The sequence below is a fragment of the Notolepis coatsorum genome (genome assembly GCF_963971535.1).
Source record: "Notolepis coatsorum genome assembly, chromosome: 2".
Lineage (NCBI taxonomy): Eukaryota > Metazoa > Chordata > Actinopteri > Aulopiformes > Paralepididae > Notolepis > Notolepis coatsorum.
Window position 1 is genome coordinate 166,493,011 of NC_140166.1, and position 12,944 is coordinate 166,505,954.

At 42.8% G+C, this 12,944-nt stretch overlaps 1 protein-coding gene across 1 annotated transcript in view; it reads right to left on the reverse strand.

Annotated features, from left to right (window-relative positions):
* Nucleotides 1–1,406: 1,406 nt before the first annotated feature.
* Nucleotides 1,407–12,944, reverse strand: part of LOC311223605 (calcium load-activated calcium channel-like) — a gene marked incomplete at both ends in the record, with an annotated part of 51,409 nt that continues 39,871 nt past the window's right edge. Inside the window, 2 exons of the mRNA XM_084308381.1 lie at nucleotides 1,407–1,505; nucleotides 2,671–2,815. Coding sequence (XP_084164507.1) covers nucleotides 1,407–1,505; nucleotides 2,671–2,815 — 244 coding nt within the window. The remainder of the gene's footprint in view (nucleotides 1,506–2,670; nucleotides 2,816–12,944) is intronic.

The following is a 12,944-nucleotide window of genomic DNA, read 5'->3' on the forward strand; positions in this document are numbered from 1 at the left end:
TCTATGGTTCATACGTGCACAACGCAACACGTTTCCCCCCTCTTCATGTCACTTAACTGTAGAATTTGTGATAATTATAATGATCTCTTGGGCTGCTTATATTTTCCCAACTTGTTTTTTTCAGACTGAACCACCCATCCTAGTTGAACGTATTAAACTAAGAAAATCAGCCAATGGACTAATGTTGACAGAATTCCTCATCATCAGCATTCAACATGTTAACCCATTCTCTGCCACGCTTATATCCATCGCTGTTTGATCTCTGCCAGTAGGCCTACTGTAAGTCTATGGAGATGTTCACCTTCTTTGCAGGGCTATAACTTTTTAAATTGCATTGCTAAATTGACATTACTATGGCCCATTCAACATCGATTACCTATTGTTCAGGATGTAGGAACATTTTACTTTTTCATTCACACATTCATTCGAAAATACCGTCTAGAGTATAAATATGTTTTTATCGTTTTCTGCAGTATTTCCCAGAACGTGAGATATAGGCACAAATGCATATATTATCATCAAATGCAGTTTGATACTGATCGATGCTATATTAAAAATGTCAACTGTACATGGTCCTAAGGGTTATGACTGATCATGCGCGGGTGAACGGAGGGGGAGGGGGGGTCGTTTATAATTCTGTGATAGTCGTTAGATGATTCATGTAGTATGGGTGATATATTGATCAGAGTAGTTTGTATCGAAAATGATAAACAAAAACGCTGAAACTCACGCCAGTTTCCTCGTACAGTTGGGCGATGAGAGTGGAGCAAACAGATCCCAGTTATGTGGTGGGGATCTAGGCGATCCATTTCCGGTTTGTATATTACTAATACACGCCCAAATCATGTAGATTATTGAGTTATGGCAAAGATCCATATCCACGTGTGTATTGAGTCCCACAACGATAAACGAGTGGCCGGACGGAATTAGGGGACGGACCGAGCTGCAACAGGCATTTCCGGTTTGGCAACTCGCCAATCAGCCACCAGGTGGCAGTATTTAATGTATAAGTGTATAAGTTAATAACATCTCTTTACTCTCCACATTTTGCCAATTTATTATCAGATCTCAAAATAACAAAAGGGCATTTGTTGTATACATACATACATACATACATACATACATACATACATACATACATACATACATACATAAGAGATATCTTTCTTTTGTAAATAAAAAAATGGTTTAAGACAAACGTTTCTTTATTTCAAGGACAAAAAAAAACTTAAATAAAAACATCAAAAGAACAGAAGATAAAAGGGAGGCTGTGGTAGTGGTAGGGTAGCTGCACCAGGGGATACAGAATATTTCCTTTATGACGGGAGCAGAGTCCGGTGCTTGGTCACATTCGCAAAGTCAGTCACAAGGTTAAAACGGGACTGAAGAAGCCGTCCGTGGGTCGATTAGGAAAACTTGGCCGCTTGGGGAGGGGGTCCCAGGAAGCCCCCAGCCTGCTTCGTGGCAGCTCTGGAGGGAGCGAGACCCAGCATCTTCTGAATGTTCTGGGGGACAGAGACCAGTCATTATGAAAGCCGCATTAAATCTGATCTGAAATCCGAGTAGCATTTGGTCGTCGATTTATAAAAGGCACTACTACTGAGGTGGACAGGGGTGTAAATTAGGTCTGGGTATCGCCACGGAATCCCCCAATCGATGTAGTGATTCAAGTGATTCTTAATGATTCACAAGGTCCTGATTCGATATCGATTCAGTTAGGGATATTTCAGTTATAATACCAATTTTGCTTGGCTATGAAAGAGATTCTCAGAGAACGAATGCTGTAAATTGTACAAGGAACCCTCTAACCTGGGGCATTATTAAAAATAATTAACATGACCAACAAACTACAGCAGTCAACACAATATAGCAAACATAAACTTTAAAGATCAATCTGGGATTTTATGAATCAATAAGATTATTCAATCTATTTTTCCTAGTGTAAATTATGCCCCTTAGTTCGAACCTTGAGCAACGACCATAAAACAGTGATATTTCACTTTGGTAGGTCATACTTCCCCCCCCCCCCCCCTTTCAATCTTATCAATCTATTAAGCCATACATATTTACTCACTGAGAGATAAGGAGACAAGAGGCATCAGATGTTGAATGACCAGACGGGAATTGCATCATGCAGCCATCATATGATCTGGGCCATGTGCCACCTTGAACCGCTTCAAAGGTTCGTATTTGGCCAAGTATCAGTATGACGTACAGTGAAAAACTAATGACTGAGCATTCATGCTCAATCATTTCAACAGATAATGGATTTGAAAACATTTTAGAATTTAGATTTGTGTGTGTGTGTGTGCATGCGTGCGTGTGAGAGAGGGGCGACAGTGGCTCAGGAGGTATAGCAGTAATCCGGAGGTTCCCGGTTAGATTCCCGCTCCTCCCGGGCAGCGTGTCAAAGAGTCCTTGAGCAAGACACTTAACCCCTAACTGCTCCTGATGAGCAGGTTGGCACCTTGCATGGTTGCCTCCACCGTCGGTGTGTGAATGTGTGAGTGAATGGGTAAAGATGTGAGGAACAAATTGTAAAGCGCTTTGGATAAAAGCTCTATATATAAATGCAGCCATTTACCATTTAGAATCCACTTCCGAATTGGCTGATTATAAAGTGCTTTGATCCCAAGACAGATTTCAAGTTCCCGACACCAGTCAAGTTACCTGTCTGATGGACATGGTGCACAGGATGTAGAGGAAGAGGAAGGAGCAGTCGGTGTAGTCCTCACCCAGGAGGTTGCGGTGGGACAGTCCCTGGATGTAGGACAGTGGGACGAAGGGCAATTTGGCCACAACCCTCCCATCAAAACTGCACAAAAACAACAGGCAGCGATAAGGGTTTGACAGTGTGTAGTTGTAGACATTTCACTGAACTAAAAACACAATGCATAGGACTGCGTAATTTCACTTTGATCCATCTTTAAAGTGACATTCTGTCACCTGCTGGCTGCAAGAGGTACTGTCTGTTTTCAATACATTTCCCATGAGCCTCTTTGCTGTTGCCTTTTTTGCCAAACCTTTTGCAGAGCGAATTTCTTCTGTATATTTGTTTGACATTGTTGCTAAAAAATACCCTGTGTTCTGTGCGACAAGAAACGATCATGTCTACTTCATTCAAGGTGTACATCTGGTATCGCGAGAAGGCCGACTAAGCTGTGTCTCACCAGACCATTTGAGGCTAGAGCAGCGAAGGTGAGCGCCGTGTTGAAGCACCCTTTTCAGCAAATGCCCTGCTTCACACTCACACAGTTCCAGTCACACCTGGGAGCTGCCCAGTACAACCACAGTCTGCAGGGATTAAAGCAAAAAGAAATCTCCTGACTGAACTTTTTTTCAGGCCAAGTCATATTCTTATTTTAACCTCCACTATATATATTTATTTAATAGCGTTAGCGTTTTAAGGGAACTAGATCATTTTGAACATATTTTCTATTGCCAGTTTGCTTTTACGTAATATCAATGCTGTTTTCAATTCATTAAATGAAACTGATTGCAAGGGTTGACTGACTTTGTCATACAAATAAACAAATCTACATACTGTAACTTTTCAGTATAGTGTATAGTTCAAATTATGTATTGTGTATAGTTCAAATGATGTATTGTCTATAGTTCAAATTATGTATAGTTCAAATTATGTATTGTGTATAGGGCAAATACAGTAAAACGATAGCATTTTAAAACTCTGTCCTGTAACATTGTATATGTTTAAAGTAGGGATGTCCGATATTATCGGCCTACCGATATTATCGGCCGATATCGGCATTAAAATGTGATATCGGAAAATATCGGTATCGGTTTTCAAAAGTATGCATAATGTTGTGTTAATTCCACAACAAGAGATATGTAACGTTAATTACCTGAAATTATTCCGTTTTTTGGGGGGGGAAACCCTGCATATATCGGTATCGGTTGATAACGGTTGATATCGGTATAGGAAATTAAGAGTTGGACAATATCGGTATCGGTAAAAAAGCCAATATCGAGCATCCCTAGTTTAAAGAGAATGTAGCGTATATTAGCCTATGATTTATGGTAAAGTCGATTCCCTTCTTCAGATGACTTTGGTATCTCTCATAAGAAGACAGGCACATGCTCATGCTCCTCAGTGCAGGGCTGATTTCCATTTTGGAGGCGTTTTTCTCTGTTGCCTTCATGTGGGACTTGATAATGGCTAAGCCTTCATAATTATGTCTCAATGTTCAGCCTGGCCCTGTCTTTTTCAATGATGTCATCCATGATGTTAAATGATCCTTCGACAAGAGGGCCAGTGAACAATGACAGAAGGGCCTTTACCAACTTCCCTAAAATGGGGAATATCATCCCTCCTTCTGGCGTCTTCATGGCCAAGATCTTACTCCACCAGTCAACATCGATTCGTTCAGTATTCTCCTCAAAGTGTTTGGTCTGTGCTCCTAAATCTGGTAGGCTCGCACCTCTTCATTCAGTTGACCAAGCTCCTCAGATTTCACTGCATTTGGCAAGGACTTGGCTAAGGTGTTGAATGCAAATTATGTATTGTGTATAGTTCAAATGTAGCAGGTGTAGTGGCTCTGACTCCAGAAGTGGAGGATTTTGAGGCTGTAGCAGGTGTAGTGGCTCTGACTCCAGGAGTGGAGGATTTTGAGGCTGTAGCAGGTGTAGTGGCTCTGACTCCAGGAGTGGAGGATTTTGAGGCTGTAGCAGGTGTAGTGGCTCTGACTCCAGAAGTGGAGGATTTTGAGGCTGTAGCAGGTGTAGTGGCTCTGACTCCAGAGTGGAGGATTTTGAGGCTGTAGCAGCCAGGTGTAGTGGCTCTGACTCCAGAGTGGAGGATTTTGAGGCTGTAGCAGGTGTAATGGTTCTGACTCCAGAGTGGAGGATTTTGAGGCTGTAGCAGGTGTAGTGGCTCTGACTCCAGGAGTGGAGGATTTTGAGGCTGTAGCAGGTGTAGTGGCTCTGACTCCAGGAGTGGAGGATTTTGAGGCTGTAGCAGGTGTAGTGCAGTGGAGGTTTCTCTATGACAACACGTGAAACACAAATTCACTCATAATTCATAATTATTATTAATTTACATATACCTATATATAAAAAAATATTTTTTTTAATTATTATTATTATTATTTTTTTATTATAAATGTTTTCCTCTGTAAAAAAAATGTCAGTGAATTTTTTTTTCTTCAAAAATGGCCAAAATTGACAGCTCTGAGCAGGCCTGCACTGCAGTATTGCCTGCAGTAATTATTCGTGAAGAAAACTTCACAGGTGTGACCCATTGTTAAATAAATAATAAATAACAGCGAATCAAAATAGGCTATTAACTTCATCTAAGAACGGTCTGTGCAGTTAAACTCTTGCCATTGAATGGAGGATTGATTGATTGACAGCCCTTGACATCCAATACACGGAGGTTGAATATGATTGGCAGCCTTGCAAATCCAATCAGAGATTTCTGCATTGCAAAGTCAAAATGGGTCCAGCTGCATGTGAGGAGGATAGGTTTAGCTCGGGCCAATCTCAAGTTTCTCAAGTTTCTTTATTAGTTGTCATACAGAAGTACAGAATACGTTTATACAAAATGTAACATAAAGAAGCATTTTGTATAAAAGTATTCTGTACTTCTGTATGACAACTAATAAAGAAACTTGAGAAACTTGAGATTGGCCCGAGCTAAACCTATCCTCCTCACATGCAGCTGGACCCATTTTGACTATGTGAAAGTTGAGACTATGAGAAAGTTGTTGTTTAGTAGTTAGTAAGCTGTACAGCTATAACAAGTCAGGCTAAATTAAACTTTGCGCCAACATTAGGACCGAAGTATAAACCAGCAACTGAGCAACATGAAGAAGTGGATTTATGCATCTGGATCAGAAAAAACGTTGTGGATGAAAAAGTAAGTAGTGCAGTGCTTGTATGCTAACAGTAGCTAGGCAGCTTAGCCTACATCACAATGATAATCACCAAGCTAACTTACTGTACACACTGTAGGGCTGGGCAATTAATCGAAACAGAATCGCGATATCGATTCATAGACCTATGCAATCTAATTTCTAAGTTATGACTATTTTTTTTTATTAAAAAAAACGTTTTTTTTTTTTTTTTTTATATTATTTTATCTGGGTTGAACATGATTTGTGGAACTCCCTCTGGTGTTGTGGTCGTGGTATTCACTGACCTTTGGGAAGTATTTCGACATGCACATGGGTATCTTAGTGGTGTAGTGTATCTTGTAGACCAGGCCCATTGCAAGTTGCTGTACTCTGTCGTCTACTCTAAGCCATCCTAGGTTGTCAAAGTGGACAGGGGTGAGGTGGGTTTTAGGAGTAAGGTCAAGCAGTAGTCTGACCAGTTTGTTTTGTGATGTTTGTAATCTTGTTTTTAGTGCCTTTGAGGTGCTTTGGTACCATGAGGTGCAAGCATAGTCGTAGTACCCTTGAATGAGTGCTCCTGTTAGAGTCTTCAATGTATTCTTGTTTACCAGAGAGGAGATCCGGTACAGGAATCTAGTTCGTTGGTTGACTTAGTTTTATTACATTGGATCCCATTTTGTCACAGGAAAGATTTGCCTCTATAGGATGGAACCCAGGTAGGTAATTTCATCTTTCCTTTTAAGATAAGATAAGATATTCCTTTATTGATCCCCTTGGGGAAATTCAGGCATCATAGCAGCATGGGGGAAGGGGGGGGGGTACAGGTAGTGAAAACAACACAAGCAGTGTAAACAAATAGGTCAATATAATTTACTATCTAACTAACTGAAATATACATTATTCATTATTCACAGTATCACAGTATCCACATAAGGTGCAGTATGCATAAGGTAGTGTTATTGTCCTACTTGGGTTCCTATTAGTTCTAGGTCGATGTCTGGCAGCAGTCGCTGCCCACTGTTGTGGAGCCTGATGGCCACTGGTATGAAGGACTGTCCGAGGCGGTTAGTTGAGTGTCGGGGGGGTATGAGTCTGTGGCTTCCTTGTCACCTTCACCTAATATGTTTTGATCTGGTCAGGTGCGCTGTCACCTAAAATGTTTTGATCTGATCAGGTGCGCTGTCACCTAATATGATTTCATCTGGTCAGGTGCGCTGTCACCTAATATGTTTTCATCTGGTCAGGTCCGCTGTCACCTAATGTTAATATGTTTTCATCTGTGTCCACTGACCACTGACACACAGTGGGGGATGTTTTAAAAATATTATTTAATATATAATATAATATAATAATTTGTGCTTCACCAAAAAATTTGGTTAGCAGCCTCCACTGGTGTAGTGGCTCTGACTCCAGGAGTGGAGGATTTTGAGGCTGTAGCAGCCAGGTGTAGTGGCTCTGACTCCAGGAGTGGAGGATTTTGAGGCTGTAGCAGGTGTAGTGGCTCTGACTCCAGGAGTGGAGGATTTTGAGGCTGTAGCAGGTGTAGTGGCTCTGACTCCAGGAGTGGAGGATTTTGAGGCTGTAGCAGCCAGGTGTAGTGGCTCTGACTCCAGGAGTGGAGGATTTTGAGGCTGTAGCAGGTGTAGTGGCTCTGACTCCAGGAGTGGAGGATTTTGAGGCTGTAGCTCATGGCCGTAGCCAGCTATGAGGTCACCGAGGTCCGGACCTCGGTAACTATTTGTAACTATAAAAAAAAAAAAAAAAATTATATAATTTTTTTTTTATAAAAAAAAATATAATTTTTTTTTTTTTGTCAACGACCGGCCCACTACTAGGCTGAGACATCGGCCCATTGGTACTGACTGACACTGGGCTGGCCCAATCACATCTCTTACTAAGCACCCCCCCCGCCAGTCGTGCAGGTATATGACTGAGAGGGGGGCTGGTACATGACTGAGATGGGGCTGGTACATGACTGAGAGGGGGCTGTGGTACATGACTGAGAGGGGGCTGGTACATGACTGAGAGGGGCTGGTACATGACTGAGAGGGGGCTGTGGTACATGACTGAGAGGGGGCTGTGGTATATGACTGAGAGGGGGCTGTGGTACATGACTGAGAGGGGGCTGGCTGGTACATGACTGAGAGGGGGCTGGTACATGACTGAGAGAGGGCTGGTACATGACTGAGAGGGGGCTGGTATACATGACTGAGAGGGGGGCTGGTATACATGACTGAGAGGGTGCTGTGGTACATGACTGAGATGGGGCTATGGTACATGACTGAGATGGGGCTGTGGTACATGACTGAGAGGAGGCTGGTACATGACTGAGAGGGGGCTGGTACATGACTGAGAGGGGGCTGGTACATGACTGAGAGGGGGCTGGTATACATGACTGAGAGAGGGCTGGTACATGACTGAGAGGGGCTGGCTGGTACATGACTGAGAGGGGCTGGTACATGACTGAGAGGGGGCTGGTACCATGTATTGGGCATCATTGTAGGTCAAACCATTAAAAAGTTAATTTCCACGGCAGCCATTTTGGATTTTGGTCTCTCACAAATTTCCCCCGCCTTTTAAAAAAATCCATTGAGAAACGAAGTGCCACAGATGACCCAACTACTAGGTCCATATCGTATCATCATAATATTATTTTTTAAATCATTAGGATAAGGGTTCCCTTGATAAAGATGCATGAAAAGGCTGTATTATACAACACCTGTAGCTCAACTGCAAAAACTGCTTTTTTATTTGATTAGATTTATTTGGAAATTAAAAACACATCATAAAAACAAATGATCTTGACCAATTTGTATTCCTGAGGATATCACCTAAAAGCATTCATTAACAAGCATTAACACTTATTTCCAAGGTGGTCCTCGATGGAACACATAAAAACACAGCACATTATAGCCTACTCAACTGCAAATTTTTCCTCAACTGCAAAAATGTATGCCTACTTATGTATTAGCCTACAGGGAAAAACACATTCACAACAGGCAGCAAAGTTTGTTTTCAGCCAAGTATGGTAATAAGGTAACTATTAGGATATATATGGTATGGATTACTTACTCTTAATAACTTATTACTATCTGTGGTAGCTCTAGTCTCCACCTACACAAATTGTTTTTGTGCTGTCCATTGATCATGCACCTTCACGTGGTAGGCACATAGGTCAAACTCCCCAAACAAACACACCATTGATTTAATTGCCATATAAGATGAATATAAAACAAGAAGGTGATCTATTAACTGTGTAAACCTTATGCAATATTCATCATTGATATTTGAATACTTGAAATCTGTATGAACTGAGTAGTTAGTATCAAATGAAATAAGATGGAACTGCTCCATGCATTCATTGAATAAACAACTATTTTCTCATTACCAGTATGGTATTGTTTAAATTGTACAGCTTTTTGCACATCTTTGTCAGGGGATTCCAACAATTCTGGACCTGAATGTACCAGTTAATTGTAATCATCTCTCTCCTTATGTCTAGTCAAGCCAGGTTGTGGAGGAGAGAGACAGGGATGAACAGGCTATAGACTACGTTGCCCATCCTGAGCCTGCTATGATGCAGGTGTTTTTACATCACCACCCAAAACAAGATTCAGCCAAGAGCGAGTGAGTACACTGGTCCACTTGTCCATGGCACTTACTACCCAGCTTTGTAATGGGTTGGGGGGGGGAATAGTACAGTAGGTACGCATATTTAAGGGGACCGTAAGGATGGTGTACTGGTGGGTGGTGTCCGACCGATTATAGTGGGCCGGTCTGGGCCAAAAAAATAAATGGACCTCCCTAATTTCTAAACCCTGGCTACGGCCCTGGCCAGGTGTAGTGGCTCTGACTCCAGGAGTGGAGGATTTTGAGGCTGTAGCAGGTGTAGTGGCTCTGACTCCAGAGTGGAGGAGGCATAATGCAGGATATGTGTTTTCTGACATGCGTTTTCAGTATAGTTCAAATTCAGTATTGTATATAGTTCAAATTATGTATTGTGTATAGTTCAAATTATGTATTGTGTATAGTTCAAATTCAGTATTATTGTATAGTTAAAATTATGTATTGTCTATAGTTCAAATGATGTATTGTGTATAGTTCAAATTATGTATTGTGTATAGTTGAAATTATGTATTGTGTATAGTATATATATGTATAGCAAATACAGTAAAACAATAGTATTTTAAAACGGTCCTGTAACATTTAGGACAATAGGAGCATGGGGGAGAAATGGGGGATCCTGATGTAAACAAGACAAACGCCTTTCTCTGGTCTGCATCCCCTTAACAATTGTGTGTATTGAGCTGTACTGTATTGTACCCATTCTGCAATCTGTTAATACAATTTTCAATCAATCAATCAATCAAGCACTCGTGTTTTCTGACATGCATTTATACTACTGGATCTACTGCCTGTTCATGGTCTATGTATGCTGAAGGTCGGTCAGACCAAGTTTAAAAGAATAAAAGTGATCAAATCTATTACTTGTGTCCTGTAACATTTATATGTTTAAAGAGAATGTAGCGTATATCAGCCTATGCTTTATGGTAAAGTCTATTCCAGCGGGGATGAGTCATCTCCGTCAAAACAGCTCCTGACTGAACTTTTTTTTCAGGCAAAGTCATTCTTATTTTAACCTCCACTGTATATTTATATTTAATAGCGTTAGCTAAAAGGAAAAGACAACCCGTATCAGGGTCTGACAGCACTACAATAAAATTTTCATATCATAACAACAGGCTGAGACTCACCGGTAGAGCCGGCGTGCCGCCGCTAACCCGTCGATAAGCTTTGTGGTCCGGGCATAAATGTGTCAATAAATCCATTTAGTTAGATCTCATCCAACACTGTCTGAATGTATCTTGCGATTATTATACATTTCCGACGACAAACTATTAGCGCAATCCGGTCTCTCAAGTCGCTGCGTCCTGCCGATTGCTCGCCAATGACTATGCTTGGCGCGGCGGCGGTAGGAAAATAATGCCCTTTTTCATGATATTTAACGCCTCTGATTGGCTCAGGTTAAAATCCGTCACGACTCCAAATCAAATGACGGAACTCCAAATCTGTCCAAAAGCAAAGAGGCCTAGAAGCTTGGCTAACGCTAATGGCGCGCATAACAGCGAGGCTAACTGCCTAAGAAAACAGGCACAGAGGCACTGAAAGAGGATTTCAAGACAAATATCATGATGTATCCATCAGTGGACCAATTGCATGCTTTCGCAGAGGACAAGGAGCCTTCCGTCGACTCCTTCAGACATTAAGCACCCCCCACAGCCGAAATGGAATGATAAAAAAAATATATATTCCTTTCCCTCTGCATTCGGGGGGGGGGGGGGGGGTGGTAGTCGACTACCAGTCGACTATCGGCACATTTTGGCCACTCAAAGTCGACTATACAAATCCTTAGACGGGGACAGGCCTAATATCTTGTGTCATTCATAAGCTTTGATGACAGGGCCGACTAGAGCGTGACAATCACAAACAAAGATCTTTCTTTAAAGTTTTATGTTAATCTGTGAGATTTTAATGGTGATTTATATATTTTTCAATGGTCACATAATAGGTATTCTGGATGTATATTAAACATAATGTTTTATTATCAAATAGTTATTTAGGTAGTCAACAAAGAAACAAAGCACCTGATATATACATTTGATTATGAAAATGTTCTGGAGGTTTAAACGGAAGGTTATGTATATAACCTAGTTCTATGAGTTAAATGGTGCGCTCAGCACCTGTTCTGCACTGTACTTCACTTCGTGCACGTGCACTGAATAAAAAATTCCACCATGTACCTTTACATCCCAACATCCGTCTGACCACACCCCCTTCCGCTTACCTTCATAAGCAGGTGTGCGGTCACCTACTCGCCTCCTTCCCAAACTTTCACCACAAGGCGAGATCAAGGGCCGCAGCGGCGTCCAGGTGCTGAGCGCACCATTTAACTCATAGAACTAGGTTATATACATAACCTTCCGTTCTATGACGTTAATGGATTGCTCAGCACCTGTTCTGCAACAGGGGCTGAGCGGGAGCCATAGCCCGACCAATGTACCCCGCTGAGGCCCCCCACCAACATCAGACCGGGGAGGACCGAGCCCCCCCGACCCTCCCTAATGGGGGATACCCCCCATATTGGAGGTTCACGGGAGGGCGACGGATCCGACCGTGCGAAGAGGCACTCAAGCAACTCAACGCACAGGGTGAGCAGACCGTGGCTTGACCCCACGACTACACACACGCACAACCCGCATGCCACCCGGGAACGAACGGAAGGAACAACCTCGTTACTGCCACCAGAAATCACGGGGTTAAGAGCAAACCCAACCCCGTGGCAAGGCCGTAGCAGCGGAGCGCGAAGGAAGACCCAGACCCACTGAAGGGACTGGATCCCCTGGAAAACGGGGGCCCGGAGAGGTCAATGACGCCAGGCATCAAGACCCCGCCAGGTGGTCACTTAGTGACACCGCCCCCCACATCGCCAGCGTATTCGGATAAGGCCCCTCCAAGAGCGGGCCCTTTCCCCCCAATAGCACACCGCCTGGCACACTGACCCTGCAGAACAGGCAGTCAGCATGGCCGTAAGCACACAAAAAGGTTAACCAACGGAAGCAGGCAGCGCACCGGGGAAACCAGGCAACAGGCTGTAACCTGAGCCTGGAGCACTGCGGACGAGACAGGCGCCAAAGGAGTCAGCTGAAAACAGCCGCCCCGGCGGAAGGGGCGTATGCTGGCGTTGTTGATCACCATGACAAAGCCTCCATTAAAAAAAACCCACCCAGAGGGGTTGAGGCAGTGTTGGGGAAAATGTGTATGAGGTGGACTAGTTTAATATAGGTCAACTAGCAGTGCTGAAAGACGGTCTGGCTGACGTTCTTACAACAATTTAGAACAGATGAACATTTCAGTACGGCATGTTGTGTGCTGGTAATCTCGTACATTGTGTGCTTTCATATCTTGTTATTTTCTCTCTTTCACACAGACACGGGCACACACGTACACAGACACACACAGTCGCACAGATATACACTCCGACACACACACACACACACACATTCCCTGTGACACAATACACACATACAATAC